Raw genomic sequence first — 18852 nt, 5'->3', positions numbered from 1 at the left:
ATGGAACCAACCCAAATGTCCATCAGTAGATAACAGGATAAGGAAAACGTGGTGTGTGTGTGTGTGTGTGTGTATATATATATATATACACATATATACACATACATACATATATATACGCAATGGAATACTACTCAGTCATAAACAAACAAAAACAAAATTCTGCCATTCACAGCAACATAGATGAGCTCGGAGAAAATTATGTTGAGTGAAATAAGCCAGGTACAGAAAGAGAAATACTGCATGTCCTTACTCATCATTGAGAGCTAAAAAGGAAGGAAAGGAGGGAGGGAAGGACGAGAGGAAGGAGGGAAGGAGGGAAGGAAGGAACAATCACAATAACACATTGAGCTTTCAGAAGGAGAGAACAGAACTGTGTTTACCAGAGTTGGGAAAGGGGGAGGGGGAGTGGGGTTAGCAAGAAACTGGTTAATGGAAACAAAGAAAGATTATGTTTTGTAATGGTGAGTATGTCAATTATCCTGATTGAACATCACATATTGTACACAAGTATTGATATTCAATTCTGTACCCCACAAATATGTATGATCAATCACGTTTCAATAATTTTAAAAAAAGAAAGAGGGGGTAGGGTTCCCTCGGAGTGGGCAGCAATGGTTCTAACATTGGAGATAAACCAAGGTAGAGGATGTTAAAAGGAGGGGCATGTGTGGCCTGTGGCTATTTCATCAAGGTTTTGGGTAAAGCCTTTTTGTAAATGTTGTCTATATATGGCCGATAGACATGATTCTTAGTCTACAGTCTCAGGTGTTCTGTAAATCCACTTGCAATTCAGAGCCCTATCTTGCAGGACTAGGGAAATTGCCCTCAATCATTATTGGAGACACATGCACACAGTTGTGCCAATGTCTCTGGACCCTCCAAGGCTCTGACTGGTTAACTACTAAGATGCCCATTGATTCTGCTCTTGGAGGCTGAGAGCTATGGTATGTACCAAGGGTCCCGATGTCCCGTGATGCCCTGATACCTTCATGGAGTGTACGGCTAATTGCATGATTGCCATCCCTTCTCTTCCCAGGCTCTGGGATGCCCTTGAGTAGGTCTAGCCTAAAAAGTCACTCATCAGGCCTGCCCCTCCCCCTCCTGGACCCACTGCATTCTCACTTCAGTGAGCTCAACTACCTCTGCTTTCTGCCCAGCAAAAATCCCCGAGGCAAAGAAATAGTTTAGGCTACATGATGCAACTAGAAGTGGGACAAAAAGAACATAATGAGAACAGACAAAGGATGCTCAATAAATTATTCTGTCCCACACGGGTACTGTGCAGCCATTTCGGGCATTCTGCATTCACAAGCCAATTAAGAAGACACCCCCAAGAGAAGCTCAAGGACTGGGGGCCAAAAGCCTAACAGCAACACTCACTCACGGCAGTAAATAAAAAGCGAGGAACCGTGGCCAGGCACGTAGCTCCTTGCTGCAGCTCGCTTAGGCCGAAGGCAGGAAGCCTCGGTTCTTGCCGGCACACACACGTTCCAATCCTGAGTAAACTCCCCTGGCTCCAAGGCAAATCTTCCTGGTGTGTGAACCTTTCAACCTTCTGCAGCTGGGCGGCTTTCTTCCATTCTCTCATCAACTCCCTAGGAAACTTCTCTCAAATTTCAAAAAGTTACTCAGTCAGACATTGCTTTGGTGGTTGGAATATAAACGTTCAAGAGTCTTGACATCTTCTATGGACACCTTTAAAGAAGACTTCAAAGAAAGAGTTCTCCCGCTTTGAGCATTTCCCACATAAGCGATAAGTGAAAATAATTGCCCTTTTCTGTGTCTCTGATCTCATCCAGAGGGACCCTTTTATTAAACAGGCCTGAGAGATTGTCAGTGAATATACTCGCAAGCCTCAGCCGTGCCTGGAACCCGGGGCAGGGGCTTGTGTGGTAACCAGCATCATCTAACCTCTTCCAAACAGTTTACATGACAATATGTGGACACTGTCACTTGGGAATCAGACTTTATTCTTTGGGGATCAATTATCATTTTCCTTTTATGAGTACAAACTAAGTTCTTATACAGAAAAAAGTACCTTTTATGAAATTAACATCTGAAAGTGTCTTTCTTCCGGAGACGGCATCCTCCCCTATTTTACAGAGCACATTCATCCTATGCTGTATGTAGAATAGGGGATAATGTTTGAGTTAAAAAGAAAAGCTTAGAAGTTAGCTTGTGCCCACCCTTCCACTGAAAGATCAGAAAACAAAACGGACAGATTTTAACTTTTGCCCTGTACCACACATAGGAAAAGGATTGAGGGGAAAACATGACCTTGAGTCAGATCCTCAGCTTCCTTATCAGAAAAATGGAGTAACAGCACCTACCTCACAGAGCTTTTGAGAGCATTAAGTGAAATAACACTTGGAAAAAACCACAGTCCAGTCACTGACACATAGTAAGTGCTAAATAAGTTAGTTAGCTTAGTTAGTAGCTAAGGAGGTAACTCCGATTTGGGCCAAAACAGTGGCTGTCAATCTCAGCTGCACAACAGAATTGTCTGGGATTTTTTTTTTCAAAAATTCAAGCCCAGGCCCAGCTTCAGACATTCGGAGTTAATTGGTCTGGGGTGGGGCCCAGTGAGGTACAGGCAAAGAATACACCAGGTGAGTCTAATGTGAAGCCAAGTTTAAAAGTCAGTGGCCTGGGAGGTCCAAGAACAAGGCCAGAGACCATGTGTCCTTTACACACACTGGGCTCATGGAAGGGCGGGGCGAGGAGAAGAGGAAGGAGAGGTGAAGAGGGAAAGAGATGGGGAGGGGGAGAAAGGGGAAAGAAAATTTAAAATATTATAGTAAGGTTTAAAAAGATGTTTGAAAATGACATCTTTTGTCAAAAGCAAGTGTGTAGTTGCTATTGATAAATAATGACCACCCTAGTGAAAATGAAGCAATTAGTAAGTCTTAACAAGAGTCTTATTAAAATAACAGAGTTCTCCTCTGTCTATACTGTAGGGAGACTTGTTGACATAGCTAAATGACACAGAAAACACACCCAGATTAACAAGGGGGCAGTCATTTAATGCAGAAATCCAGTTAACATAAAGAGACAAGTTGAACAACAGATAGGACTTCAAACAATACTGCATAGTGTCACAGATTAGCTCTTACACAGTTGATCTGGTTTTGTTTTTGTGTTACGATTTCAATTCCAGTATAAAGACAGAGAAGAGACTTCAATTAAAAAAAATAAGGCAACATAGAATCTTCTTGTGACAAGGAATATCCACAAATAGTGCACAAATATTTGGTGCTGACACAACAAGACACCATGAGGACAAGTTCTGAAGATGCTGCATTAAAATTTAACAAGCATGGTACAATGACAAGAAAATTATACTTGCTTTGTTACGAATCCTTTTCCAAATAGAAACGACTCTCAGGTAATTGTTATATACAAACTCTCTGAAAGAAATGAAAATCATACAAATTTTTCCATTCCTCTTTTTCTACACCTAGAAGTGTTCCATGGCACTGCTCCCTATTTCTCACAGTCAAAGCATAAATAGTCATTAAAGCACTTGAATCCACAGTAGTCTCGTCCTTAGAAAGGTTGGGAGGTTTTGCATGATTTTTTTATCAGTCATCCAGAAAGGGCTTGCAGGCAACAGGTTGGAATGTAAAAGACCGCTTTGTGCTTGGAATCCTGATGTGAACCTGGGCTCTGCTCGCCTCAGGAGTCACCCGCACTATGGACGGGCCTTGAGTAGGGACAGTCATACAGTGGAGTCCCTGCCAGACTTTAGTTGTGCAATCTTGGTCCGGCTAATAAACGGATAAGCGATGCAGAGACCTCCAGCTGCCACAATAAAGCCTAAACTGCACCAGGCGCAAAAGACAGACCAGCTGTAGCCATGTTCCACATCAGCAGGCAGGCTATAAATTAGCTTCGGGAGCCGGTTCAAATCATAAGAGACACTGGCAGCGTAAGTGCAGAGCGAAATGGTGCAAAATATCCCTATAAATAATACAAAGAGAACAGAATGATCAGTTACAGTTCTGTCTGCTACAAAGCAAATGCCAGACAGGGCTTTGTGAAAATTGGGTCAACCAATAAGGCAATCACTCCAAATTCATAAAGGATCTGTACTTCTTTTACTCGAATTAATTCATTCAACAAACATTGTCAAAACTTCTGTGCCAGACTCTACTCTAGGCACCAGAGATACAGCAATGAAAAAGATACAAAAATTCTGATAACTTGAATTACCCAGAATTATCTGGTTTGAATGGTTATGTCATTTGAATTTATTTTTGTTTTATATATTTTTTTAAATTAATAAAAATTCTATTTCTAAGGAAAAAAATCTTCTATAACCACTCCAACCTAACGCAAAATAGTTTTCATTTCCATTTGCTCTATACCTGATTTGACACATTTTTATATAGTCCCAATCATTATACAAAGTTTGCTTTTTTTCAACAAGTCTTTATCATGTTGCCTATAATATTTTAAATGAATTCTTACAAGTGGCTAAATCTTTTGTTTAAGGTACAGAGTCTGGCACATACTAGGGCCTCAACAAAATTTTCTTGAATGAATGAATGCTTTTAAATAATATAAGTCCAGGAATTTGGAAGAGATGTAAAATAGCCATGTAAGAAAAGATCATATACTTTAACCATTCAAAATGTAGACAATTTGGGTGACATAAGGGAAACGGGCAGATCCCAAATTTTACTTTTTTATAGCAGTACATGTAAATATAATTGTCCTTCTAGAACACTAAAATCAGCACTCTGTTAAAAATGCTTCACCAGCCCAAAACACAGGATTTTTAGCATTCAAGTGATGTTCCAAAGATGTAGATGCTTCTATTCCACCACAATGGACCTCCATGGATGCTCCTTTTGGATGGGCATGGGATCAATCAGAATGAGGCAGTTGCTGAGTTGAAGGTAGGTGATGAAAACAGAAACTGGCACCCAGTCAAGTATCAGAATGTCTAGCTCTGTCCCAAGTCCTACACGTCTCTTCTTCATACTCTGGTTTATCCCTGGGTATGATGGAGGTAGCATCTATTTGCTGGAAAATTGCTTTGGTATCCTTAGGGATATATGCAGCATTTCCACTGGAAGCAGAAGCACAGACTTGGAACTAAAAAGAGGGAGCTAAAAATAGCAGATCCCCCCTCCTTTTTTTTAACCTATAGCTTAGGAGATCAGAAACGTTAACAGAAAAACAAATTCAGAGCAGGTAGCAATCTGAAGGAAATAAAGATCACCTCAATACCTTTTTTTAACTGCTTGAATTCTGCCTCCACTCAAGCCATGTAACAGCACATTGCCTCAATCCTTTTCCAAATGTGCATTTAGAAAATAAGCGTTCAAATCAGAAAGACACTTGATCTGAGATAATTTGATATTCCCTACCCTTTGCCTAATTCTATTGTTGAACTCTATAAAGTGATTCTGTTTTTCTAAAAAAGGATAAAATTGTATCTTCTGACTTCTTGCTCCAACTTATTACAGCAAACATATCACTTTGAGTTCTCCAAAAGAAAGATCAAGTTGGAAATAATGCCTTCATAAAAGAATGGGCCATTCAAAAAAGAATATTTCATTAACGAACACAAAGAATGATTTCATTTTATAATGATGAATATGCTAATTATCCCGATTTGATCATCACATATTGTACACAAGTACTGATAGTCACCTATGTACCCACAAATATGTATAATTAATTGTTTCAATTTTATAAAAAGAATATTTCATTGCTTTTTTCGAACCTTGTGAAAATCAAACGTTCTTAACATCTACACGAATGTTTTCACTGGCACCAAAACAGACAGCATTTACAAGGGCCTTTGAATAAATGCCGGTAATAAAATAAAGCAGTTAGAAAAAAATGATCTCTGGAGTATCAACAAGCAAAATATGATAATAGAATAATGACCTCTTCACAGGAAAAACAACTCTATTCTGCATTTAGCTGTCAGTACACAGCTGAATGCCTGAAAGCAAGCATTTTTACAAGTAACATGGTTTTAATGACCCCTTAAAGCTTGAGTTCAAACTTAGACTTTTAAGCATCCTTTGATGTCTAATTGCATTGGTTTGGAATGCAAAAAATATGTATTCTAGTCTCCAGCTCTTCTAATCACTGTGCGACCTTGAAAATAGCGAGCCTCTCTGAGCCTTAGTTTCTTCATCTAGGAAAAAATGGGGGGCTTGATTACTGAAATCCCTTATAGTGTCAAATTTCTGTATTTCCGTTATTTGAAAGTAAAACATGGTATAAAAACATTTCCTAAAACTTCCTAGTGAATCTCGTAGTCAGTATTATGCAACTAAATAAAAATGGAATGTCCTATGTGTTTTTCTTTCTGTATATACTCCTTTGATCTTATAGTAAATGTTGGTTTTATTAGCACCTCTCCCCTGCCAACTCTATAAAATTGCTTTTAGTAAAATAGATTTTAGCATTACATCCCTGATTCATATTGAATACAAGAGGACTATAGGAAACAATCTAATCTGAGGATTTAACCAGAATGAAGATTTCTCTCTGCCCTTGAGGTCCGGAGTGATTGTGCTTTCCCCAGGCACTAGGTTTGTGTTTACCTCATGGACACTGTGAATGCTGTCACTAAGAGAATTTCTTTCTTTGTCCAAGTTGCCAAAGAGCTGAAGCTCCCTAACAGTAAATGTGTGGCCCACCATAAGTAAAAGTAAGGGATTTCACAGCATGCTTTTTGCTGATCTCACTCTTAGATCCATCTTGCCTTGTAAACCTGATTGTCCCTTTGTTTTATTTTTATTACCTATCTGTATTTATTTTATCATGAAGTATTACATGCATCTCTGTGTCACTTAAGTCCTTTCTGGAACAGGGAACTCATCAAACTTTGATGAAAACTTGCTTTATTTCCTGGTGTCTTTGTTCACTCATCTGAGAGTGCAGGAGAGCAGGCCTATCAGCCCACAAATGTGGCCCCTCTCTCCCTGTTCCCTTCCCACAAATCCCCCCACAGGCTGCCTTACAGTAACATCTTCTTTCCTTCCAAGATGCTCTCAAAGTTCTTCTGAGTAAGAAGGAAGCAATGAAGGAGAGACTAACAAGAAAAGCAAATATAAGATCTTTTCACACCCTCACATCTCTTAAGCAAGTTTGCAAATACTCACTGTATATAGCTGCCACAGCTATTAATTATAGGATGGGCAAGACTGTTTGTTACAAGGAAGTATACTGAGAGGAGGCAAAGTATTGTTTCCAGCTTTTCCAACAAGCTCTTGTTAAAAAAAAAAAAAAAAAAAAAAAAAGCCTAATCCATTCAAGATGTTTTAAAAAGAAAGAATAAGGGCCGAGCCCGTGGCGCACTCGGTAGCGTGCTGCACTAGCAGCGCGGCGACGCTCCCGCCGCGGGTTCGGATCCTATATAGGAATGGCCGGTGCACTCACTGGCTGAGTGCCGGTCACGGAAAAGACAAAAAAAATAAATAAATAAATAAATAAATAAAAAGAAAGAATAAAAACTTCTAAATTCAAAGACATAAAAATCTTCTAAATGACGGAAGCATGCTTATTGTAGCTAGATTAATAGTCTCAGCTCAATTTTGGTACAGTGGGATTCTACTTTAGGTTCTGTATGCACACCTTACAGTACTCTTGTGTATGAGTTTTCTAGGGCTGCCATAACAAAGTACCACAGACTGAGTAGCCAAAACAATAGAAATTTATTTTCTCACAATTTTGGAGGCTACAAGTCTGAGATCAAGATGTCAGCAGGATTGATTTCTTCTGAGGCTTTTCTCCTTGGCTTGTAGATGGCCATCCCTGTGTCTTCACGCAGTCATCCCTGTGTAACTGTCTCCTCTTCTTATAAGGACACCAGTCATACTGGGTTAGAGCCCACCCCAATCACCTCATTTTAACTTAAGTTTCCTTTTAAAGACTCACATATGGTCACATTCTGAGGTACTGTGGGTCAAGACTTACATCAACATATGAACTGGGGGAGAGACTCTGCCCATAACAGCGTGTGGGGGGGGGGTGATTGAATGAAGTATATATTTTTTTCTCATTTAAATCTATTTGTTTTTATTTTAACACTTACTTGTATATATCTGTGGGGTACAGGGTGTAGTTTCGGTACATGCACACACTGCACAACGGTTCGCTTAGAGTGGACAGCACAGTTTTGTACCTGTTAGTCCACCACTCCACGTTCTCCCCATCCCCAACCCCCACCCCCCACCAGCCTCTGGTTAACCATTATTTTACCTTCTAGAATGAAGTATATTTCTATCTCTTTTATAGGTCTCAGCAAAACTATAGTATTTTAAATGTTATTTAACCTGTTATTCAACAATTATTTATCCGGTATCTACTATGTCCCAAACCTAGTTCTGATCATATTAGAGGTAGTTTAATTCCATGAGTTCTTGTTGGTCACAGCCACAATCGGTCTGACACTGATATGGTCAAGAACCTAAAGTGTCCTTCCCACTCCACTTCGCAGCATGCATCTCAGGGAAAGGTAGTAGAGACTCCTTGAACTTTCTGTAAATTCCACACAGAGTCTGACAGAGCTGAGCACGTGGAGTCAAGAAAACCTGCTGGACAAAACTGAGTCTGCAACACATTTTCTGCCAACTTAAGAGCCTATTCATCCAAATTACCCCACATAGGACTTACCTATACTGCAAGTTACTTCAGATGATGCTACATTTTTGTCAGTAGCAATCCAGTTAAAGCCAGGTATGCGAAGGGGGTATGAAAAGATAAATAAGGCACCACCCTTGCACTGAAAAAGTTCAAAATCAAATGGTCTTCTTGAAGATCTACAGGGAGAAGGGCCACCTCTCCTCCACCCTTCTCTTAGGCTCTCTCTTCCCTTCTGCTTCTCCTCTGATTAGCGGATACTCTTCAGTCCAGCTGGTGGCCCCAGGAGAGAGGGGCTTCTGAGTTCCAAGCTCCATCCTGGCTACTGCTGGTAGCATCCCCAAAAGAGTGAATAATTACTGGCTCCCTTACAAGCCCTACAAGCAGCTACTTTTCTTATAAAATATTAAAAGGTTTTCTGCCAATATCCTTAATTAGAAGATACGATGATATCATTACAGGGCTGGAAGGGATATTTTCAAATCAGGACAGAAGTAAATTTATGCTACCATCCCAGATCATCAACTAATTTCCTACCCTAAAATCTTCATGCTGCCTGTGGCCAGCTGGTAAGATATAATTAGGGTAGCTGGGCCCATTCTCCTAACCACCCTCCTTTGATGTGCTTAAAAGGCTGAAAGGAGTGGAAGTTACTTCACCCTGGTTAGCCTGCTTGATAAATAACGTAACTGCAACACCCAAAGGCATAAACATTGATTTTTTTCCCCCACTCCATCAAAAGATGGCCTGCCCATCGTTCTGGTCTCTTTCCTCTTCTAGCAAAAGTGCCTCACGTTACTTTTCACACAGATTACTCAAAATCTATTCCCACACTGTCTTAACTAAATGACTGACAGGACTAATAGAGACTGACAAAATTTTAAACACACACAAACAGATCCACAATATGCAATTTCTAAATTCAAAAACCTCCGATCTTTTTCTGAAAGACTGCCGCAATCTCATTGCAGCAAAGTCTGACCTGTTCTAACATAAGGCTGTTATAGTCCTTATTGATCCTGCTTAGTGTGAATATTCATAAGTTTTGCTGCAGAAATGTTAATGTATTTGATTTCAAGACCTTGCTGAGGGCATTAGATAATATTGGATACATGTACCATATTACCTTCTAAAAGAAATTTTTAAAAACCTTGAATTGCAAAACACATCTGGCCCCAAAGGTTTCAGGTAAGGCATTACAGATCTGTAGTTTTAGGTCATAATCGATGGATACCCTAGATAATTCAATACACCTATCACAGCAGACTCGTTTTTTATTAGGATGCACTGAAGCAAAGGAATGGATAACCCAGTGCGGGTGTCAACTGCCTCTGAAGCTTTGATGGGAACGCCTGGGCTCTGACTCCTCTTTCTCTGCTGTCACGATAGGAGTGTTACTACCTGCTGTAGTAACCTTCCAAAACAGCAGTGGCCACTCAGGTCACAGTCTGTGAAGGAGAAAGGATCCAGAGGGCAGTGAGACCCCCACCAAGGGAGACCCAACCTCGATCCAATTTTTGAGACTCCCAGCGTATAAAATAATAATAAAAATCTTACTGCAGAGACATAAAAATTGTATTTGAAAGATGTTTGCATTGAACAAATTAACACTTTAAAATATTTACAATTTAAATTATAATCATTGTAGTTATATTATCATGGCAATCTAATAGAATACATCACTTAGTATGGATGGAAATATTCGTCCACAGTGCACTGAAGGCAGTATGGTAGTGTAACGGGCAGAAGCTTAAAGCTGGAAGATAACAGTCTTATTCCCTCAGCCCTCTGTGCCTGCCTCTGTGCCTGCATGTAAATAACCTCTGAGCACATGACATTAAAAGCTTAAAGCTGCAGCCCTTGGGGAGTGTTAGCAGGCCCTGGCAGCTGGAGGACCTCTTGCAAGGCCTTGGGGAAGGGGAAAAGGGGACCCAGCTCCCAGATATGCACTGACAGTTGGCAGCGCTGCTGTTCCACATGTGGGTACTCGAGCCCTGTCCCTATGCAATAAGGCAGAAGAACTGTCCAGAGCTTCCATCTGAACAGCTCAAACTGTCACATCATTGATGTTTTTCATTGAAGGTTCAGCTAACATGTTCAGGCAGAGAATGAAGATGCCAGAGCATCAGAAGGGGCTAAGTGTAGCATGAAAAATCTGTGGGAGGGATGCTGACCAGAGCTGCTGAAGACATTCTGCTTAATTGAAATCAATTCTTTTAACCCTTATTTGCTCTCAATTCCTGCTACTGCATGTGAACGTTCTACAGCTAATTTATCTCAGGTACTGGTTTAAGGTAGTAATCTCAGTGTTTACAAAGGAAATTTCAAGGCATTGTTTGTAGTAACAAAAACAAAACAAAACTCCCTAAATCTCACAGCAAAAGAACAGATGACTAGAACACAGCAAATCCACTCTGTGGAAGAATACGCAGGTGTTTGGAAACCGTGGGTACAAGAACAGGGCAGCAGCATGGGGAATGCTTATGGTACGACATCATGTGGACACACAGGTTAAAAAGTTTCCATGTATTTGATCATTGCAAACAGTTTTTCTTTTCTTTCTTTCCTTCTCTTTTTTTAATAATGCAAATACATGACAAGATTTGGTCCAGAACAAGAAAAATACTTAAACAAGGTTGTTTTTGTTTTCAGGCAGTGAGATCTATAAGTGGATTTCCTCTTTATTCCAATAATGTTGTTTGGGCTACCAAAACAAATCGAAAAAGCAGAATGATGTTAGGTTGTGGCTGTTAGTCCTTCAGAAATATTCATCCAACTTCAAGTTTATAGTTTGGAATTTTGGTTTTGTTTTGGTCTCCACAACCCAATCTCTTCCAATCTCTTGCTCTAAGATCGAATCACTCCTCTGCTTAAAACCTTCTGGTGGCTTCAATCACAGTTAGCTTCAAATCCAGTTCTTCTCCATAACCAAGAAAGCCCTGAAGATGTGGCCACTGCCTGCTTCTCCAACCTCATGGGATACTGTCCTTCCCTTCATCCCCCTGCAGCCACACTGGTCTTTCTGTGGCTCAAAATGTACTGACCCGACCCTGAACAGGGCTTGGCTCCTCAGCCTGCAGCACACTCCACCCGCTGGCTGCTTCTCGTGACTTACCTCAGAAACCACCACCTCAGCAAGGCCTCCCCTGAGTCCCCATTTCACCCTGTTTATTTCCTTCACCACTTTTATCACTACTACAAATCACTGTTTATGTCTCCGCACGACAAAAATGGACAAGGATTTTGCCTGTCTTATTCGTTGTGTGTCTTTAGTTCCCACAGCAGTACCTGGTACATAGAAAGTTCTCAAAAAATATCTGTGGGCTGAAAGGAATGCTTTGTATGTAAAAACAATAGCAGTGACACTGTCACTGAGATGTGTACTTTGAGTTGACATTCAGTTCGGGGATGGGTTGTGCTGATCTGTCACCCTCTCTCTCCTAGAGGCCTTCTGATAAGCAATGACCCTTGTCTGCCAAGATTCCAGGCCAGGGTCTGGGGCACAGTATGAAAGAATGGGACAGAAAAAACAGACCTGGCTCATATGGAGATTAAACCCAAGACACTTCATCTAACCTACTAACAGGCCACATGGGCAGATACACATTTTTAATACTGTTGTTTTCTTTAAATTCTGTATTTCCCAATAAAGCCAAATGATATTCTGTTTACTTTTATCACAAGTGAAAACAAATGGGTATAAAGTTCCAGGTAGATAGGAAGAATACATTCTGGTGTTCCAGGCTGACAATAGCTAATAATAGTGTATTATGTATATTACATAGCTAGAAAAGAGGATCTTGAACATAACCACCAGAAAGAAGAGATAAATGTTTAGGTGATGGGTAGGCCATCTACCCTAAGTGAATCATGGTACAATATATGCATGTATTGAGACTACATTCTGTACCTCGCAAGTATGTACAATTAAAAATAAATTTTTAAAAAATTAACAGGAAGATAAAGTGAAGCGAGCTGCATGCAGAGCCATGTTCACCTTGGCTGGGAGAGGCGGCTCGAGGTGTGCAGCGTACCTGTCATGAGGAACAGGAGTCCAGCCACATGCTGGGTCAGACTTTCCTCCCAGAAGAAACTGACCGTGGCCACAATGCAGCCACACAGAAGGACGGCCACAGCCATGCCCAGGAACCCAGCGGTGATTCTTCTTAAATCTAATCTCAAAACAGAAACAGATATTCACAATTAGAAGAGTCAGGAAAGTTACTGAAAATTAGAGCTGGAAGAGCTTTGTAAACACTGTGAAAACTAATATAAGTTACATGGACAGGCTTAGGGCCTGTAGGGCAAGGAGGTTCACAGAATTCTCTTCCCAGATACTCCATAAGAGGACAGATGGGGGCATTACCAACAGAGGGATCAGAATCTACCTCTCTGAGTCCACAGAGAAGCCCATACCAAGTAGAGAACAGACAAGAGGACAACCCCAGATGACCTGTGTGATAGTTAGCAAGCTACTTAGTAAACCCAGAGTGAGGTAGGTTAAAGAAATACCTTTGTTATCTTTAAAAGGGCAATAGAAATGAAGGTTACCACCACTGCAGTGGCTGTAATTAACCTGGCTTTGGAGAAAGAGCCTAAAAAGTGAGCTATAGTAAAATACAGTCTTACCTGAGCACCACAGATGCCAATTATTTTGTTTTTCATTTAGATCTACTCCTGCCTATTTTCAAAAAGGATCTGGGAAAGTGAAGGCCACTGTAGTGACTGAAATAGTGGCCTAAACTGCACACATGAGACATCTGCTCATAAACACCCTCTCCCCAAAGACATCTGCTCATAAACATCCTCTCTCCTAAGACATGGGTCCCACAACCCAAATACCCATTTACCCAAGTTAAGGAGAGACTGTTCCCATGGGTTAAGTCTCCACCATATGCCCAGCTGTCAAGTTAGGTCTCTAGCAAAAGCACGACTGTGAGCACCAAGCCAGGAACCCAGCTCCTTCCCCACTTCCTTGGCAAAACCAAGAGATGGACTGACTATATGTACCTTTGACTCCAATTGCTAAAGTAGCACTCTGATTGCCCACCTTCCTGCTATCTTATCTCTATCACAAATTATCGTTTATGTCTCCCCACAATAAAAATAGACAAGGATTTTTGCTTGCCTTATTCATTTGTATCTTTATTATCTACAGTAGTGCTTAGTATAGTGAGTCTTCAAAAAATATATGTGGAGTGAAGTAAAAGAATGTTTTGTATGTAAAAATAACACCAATGACGTCAGCACTAAGGCATGTACAGTATCTGTAGGGGATTGGTTCCAGGATCCCTGAGAATACCAAAATCCACAGAGGCGGAAGTCCCTTATATAAAATGGCATAGTATTTGCATATAGCCTAAGCACATCCTCCTGTATACTTTAAATCATCTCTAGATTACTTACAATACTTAATACAACACTTCCCATCGCTTCATTTGTGTGGATTTAATTCAGTACTCGGTGTGCAGCAAATTCAAGTTTTGCTTTTTGATATTTTGTGGAATTCTTTTTTTTCCAAATATTTTCGATCTGTGGTTGGTTGAATCCACAGATATGGAACCCACGGACATGAAGGGCCAACTGTACTTTGAGTTGACTTTCAGTCCAGAGATGGGCTGTGCTGATCTATCTATTCTTTCTATTTCCTTCCTTCTTTTTTCTTTTCTTTTTTTTTAAACAAAGCTAACTTTAAAATTGTTAACTAAATTTCTATGATCCTTCTTAAAACAACAGTTCTCAAACATACATCTGCTGCTCCTAAGGCCAGGCAACAGGTCTGGGCAAATGCACATGGATCGTGCACACCCGTGCACACATGGAGCCAAGCGTGGGCTGCTCTGCTCAGGTGGAAGTGCCCAGGCAGCCGCCACCTCATTGTATGTGTGCTGCTCCTGGGCATCTTAGGACTGCTGCATGGAGGATGGATTACAGTAGCTTCCAGTTTTGCTTTTAGCATCTTAGCCACACAGAGACTATCCCTTTTTTTTGAAGGGGATTTCTTATTTCCAGCTCAGAGCATCCAAATTAAAACAGCACCTCTGCTTAGAAGAAGCACAGGGTGATGGGCAGTGATAATTTGAAAATGCTGAGTTCAATGTTAAGGGTATAAGTAGTTGAGACATGCACATCTGAGCAGGGAAAATGTAATCATAGTTCAGCCATTATTCTCTTACAACCTTCCAAATTCCCTGTGGTTTGAGTAATAGTTGTATTTTCCGTGACTATGAAACGGCACAAGGTTCAGATATAATCCACATGGGATTTGCATTAGTACCAGACATGTTAAGCTTATCCAGTAAACGTAGTACAGATCACCAAGTGTGACTTTCTTAGAAAGAGCCATGCATGAGACTGCAAAAAGCATTTTTCCATGAGAACTCCGAAAAGGATTGAGGAGAATGTTCAAATATTGCCTTGCTGGGCAATAATGGGGTACAAACACTTACAGTGAAGAGATAAGGTTCTTTTTCAGGATCCTATAATGATCTTTTCTCACCTGACCAAAGCCAGTAACTATGTGGCTCTCTGGACAGATGATTAAGACAAAGAACCCCAAACATGCTCATAAAGAATTAAGACATAAGAACACTTAGATAAGAATCTAACTTGGACCTGCTGAGAAATGACTGGTAAAAAACTGCTAGCAAGAAAGAACTTTCAGGAACTCATACTATTAAGAAATAAACCACATTTTATCCAATGGCTTTCAAATCCTAAAGTTGCCAATCATAGTATTTATAACATTAGACCATTGTTATGGCAGTATCATAAGAGCTTCCATTTACGTGTTTGCAATTTAAAAGAGTCTTTAGATCTGCAGAGGCATTTACTTGTGGAATGAGACTCTGCTTGGTTTTCTACAGTAGCTTTAGTCACCAAACAGGATCCTGAAGTCCTTGCTGCTTATTTCATTGGAAAATGACAATGTCAACTTCTGATGAGGGTAAATACCAAAAATAATTCAGTGTAGTTTTTTTGCTCTCATGAGTTATCTATCACCAGGCAGCTTGAATCTTCAGTTTCCAGGCAAATATCAGCCCTCTTTAGTTTCACATTGCAAGATCCTTTCTAGAATTTCACATTTTCCTGACAGTGAAAAAGAGTAGTTCCTTCCATTGAGATGAAGAAGTAACCGACACCCTCTGAGAAAATCACAACATACACTCATAAAAATATTTTAGCAGAAATACAAAGGTCTGAGATAAACATAGTAGCTGAAATATTGTATAAATAAAACAAACAGAAGAGCAGCTAAGGTACAATCTCCTTAGTTGATTAAGACAAGAGGGAGAGCAGGTTCTTGTACCCAACGGCTTGGTAAAGAAAAGAATCAGTAGGCTTGGGTACAGATGCCACCGGGGCAGACAGGCACACGGCACTGCCTTACAAAGCCTCTTACCTGATTATCACACTTGTAAATAAGCCATGCCCACAGCATAGTCAAATGACCCTCTGAGTCTCTGACCAAGTCTGAGTGGGACCAGAGACCCATAAAGGATAAGCACATCTTTCAGTCCAAATCTGTGAGGGATAGTGGGAATCCTTTTTGTTGAAAAAGACACCTTTTTTTCTCTGACCCTTTCCCAGAAATACTTACGAAGCAGGTGCCATTCATCTTGCTGGATTGTCTTGGTTAAATTGAAAGGAATGTTGCGTAAGCGGATTGGCTGAGAAAAGTGGTACTTGATAGCTGTGCATCGCTGCGCAATACCTTGAAAGAAATAAGAAACGCAATTTACTACTCTGTTCATTCATAATAGAATTCTGGAGACCTAAGGCAGAATGACTCATCCTAAATAAACTGGTTTGAATGGGAGAGGGAATAGGAATCTCTTGATTATTTTTATTAACAAAGGCAGGTCAGAGCAGCAAAAACCTATAACATGAAATAATTTTTTAATTTGTGTTTCATTTCCGAATGTATTAGATTTTATAAGGATCTACACTCCCCTAATTGTTTTCAGTACTGAGTTTGTATTACCTAAACACAAAACTCCTAAAGGAGGAATGGCCTAAAAGTATACAGATGGTTGGAAGAAATCAGCTTAGAATTTTAAATGAACACAGATAAATCACACATCTGAATTTGATCCAATCTCAAATTCTCAAATGGGTTGCATCCAAAACTTCATTAGGAAGTGTGTTATTTGGAAACCGTAAGACATTTTTCCATAAAGACAACTTCTACGTGGTGCTTTAGGTGGTGATTATGTCTCCAAACAATCCACAAAAGCCTATTTAACCCTAGGGCAGCTGATGTCATTCCTTCATACAAATTTTACTGACCTGGATTCTGTATCTTGAGAGAAAGGGTAATATTAAAAGTGGAGAGGAGAAAAAAAATTCCCCTCCTCTTTTCTGGTTGCATGGCCAGCCCTAGGTACAATATTTTGATATGGACAAGTGCACCCACTGGTTTATCTAGTCCCCTGTCCTCCTTCTCACCCACCTCCCCTAGCTGTGCTTTTATTGCATGAATTAACCCAGGCCTTTTCTTCTCCAAAAGGCTTTTGAATCCTGAGATAAAATACCTACCTTCCCTTCAATTTAAAAAACAAACAAAACTTTCTTCTCTCATTGTAATCATCTTGGCCAGTTGTTTGAATAAATGCAATCTCGAAAAATAAAGTTTTTGGAGTTTCAAGATGGCGGCGGCTGGCGCGGAGTAGCTGAGGTGGAAAAGGTGGCCACTGGGCCTCAGGCAGCCGGGAAGCTTGTGGACCTTCCTCTGACCATCTCTTAAGGGAGGACTGCTGCTGCTGGCCGGTCGTGGGGGCTCAACGCCACTTTGCCCCCGGCAGGAGAGGCTGCCTCATTTACAGGCAACAGCTTTGAAGTGTGGAGCAGGAAAAGAACTGATTCTTAGCTGCAAAAGCGAGTCTTGAAACAGGGAACACGGCGCCAGGGCTGCTGTGGATGCAGCCAGGATCCCGGAGGCTGGGGCCGCACTGAAGGCGGCCAGCTGCCCTATTCAGGATTCGAGGTTTCAGGCCGGCATTAAAGAAGATTCCTGGGAGCGCCCGAGCGGCGCCGCGACTGAACAGCCCGAGGCCGCAGCGCCGAGAACACGGAAGGCAACAAACCAGAGACAGAGCAAGCGCCCGACCTGGCACAGCACTGTGAGTGATCCCTGGCACAGCTCTGTTCGTGGGGTGGATGCCCACGCGGCTCCCGCCTGCACCACCAGGCCACTCACTGCCCCGGTGCTGCCTCCATTTTCCCAGGTGCGGGCAGCTCCGCCCTGCTCGGCCATCACTGAGCCCATTTGCTTGGCCTGGCGCGGGGCTTTCTGGAGCCTGCGGGCCGGCCTCCTCTCCCACTCCCTCCGCGGTTCTCTGGCGGGGCTGGGGGTGTGGGGCGTCCCGACCAGTGTAGGGAGGGCTAGGAAGTACGGGCGGGCCGACTGTCACTCCACCACACCCTGGACTCCGGCCCCGGTAAACTTCCTGTTACTGGGAGGCAGATACCATCTCTGCGACCACCAGTTTGGAAAAAAGCCTAACGAATTTCTGGTTGGGAATAGTGTGGTAGGAGAGTTCCCAGGTCTGCTTGAACCTGCCGGAGAGCAGGCTGCAGGCGGGCACTAGACTCGGTTTATACCGGGGGGATACAAAGGTGAACAAGACCCGAGAAAGATCTACACAGTGCTACAAAGGCACCCAGAGAGACCGGTCGTCTGTGCCTAGCAGAAACCTAGTAGACTTCGTGGGCGAGGCGGTGCTGAGCAGGGTCTTGAAGGCCCAGCTGATAGACGAGGGGTGCAGAAGACACACCCCAGCCCAGCACAGTGTGCACAGAGGGGGGAGACGTGCGGCCAGGGAGGCGGAGACTCGACAGAAACCACACACCCGGTGGGGTCGCCAATGCACGATCTAACAGCCTGGGCCAGAGCACACGGAACGGGGAGAAGTCCTGTACAGAAAGTGAAAGCTCAACAGAGATCACACACCCTGTGGTACGTGATCCACCAGCCCAGCAGAGTCCAAGCTGACCAGAAAGGTGGATCCCCGGAGAAGCCCAAGACCCGAGGCAACCACACACACAAGACACTAGAGGCCAACTGAGCAGTCACGGCGGGAGCCATACCAAATTGGCAACCACAGCAACATCCTAGTTAGTCATTAGTCTCAAACCGGTGGACTGTGAAACCCCCTGCCACAATGAATAAACACCAAAAAAAAGACACCAGAAATACAAAAAATCAAGAAAGTACACCACCAAAAGTTAATAAATCTC

General features: G+C 41.8%; 1 protein-coding gene across 1 annotated transcript in view; it reads right to left on the bottom strand.

Moving 5' to 3' along the window:
- Positions 1 to 3721: 3721 nt before the first annotated feature.
- The window catches only part of TMEM178A (transmembrane protein 178A), a 57082-nt gene continuing 41951 nt past the window's right edge, over positions 3722 to 18852 (bottom strand). The window contains exons 2-4 of the mRNA XM_063077572.1: positions 16214 to 16327; positions 12648 to 12785; positions 3722 to 3963 (exon numbers count right to left, since the gene is read on the bottom strand). Of these exons, the coding sequence (XP_062933642.1) occupies positions 3722 to 3963; positions 12648 to 12785; positions 16214 to 16327 (494 nt within the window). The remainder of the gene's footprint in view (positions 3964 to 12647; positions 12786 to 16213; positions 16328 to 18852) is intronic.

The sequence above is a fragment of the Cynocephalus volans genome, chromosome 14 (genome assembly GCF_027409185.1).
Source record: "Cynocephalus volans isolate mCynVol1 chromosome 14, mCynVol1.pri, whole genome shotgun sequence".
NCBI lineage: Eukaryota > Metazoa > Chordata > Mammalia > Dermoptera > Cynocephalidae > Cynocephalus > Cynocephalus volans.
Note: the sequence above shows the minus strand (reverse complement) of the source record. Positions and strands in the feature narration are given on the sequence as shown.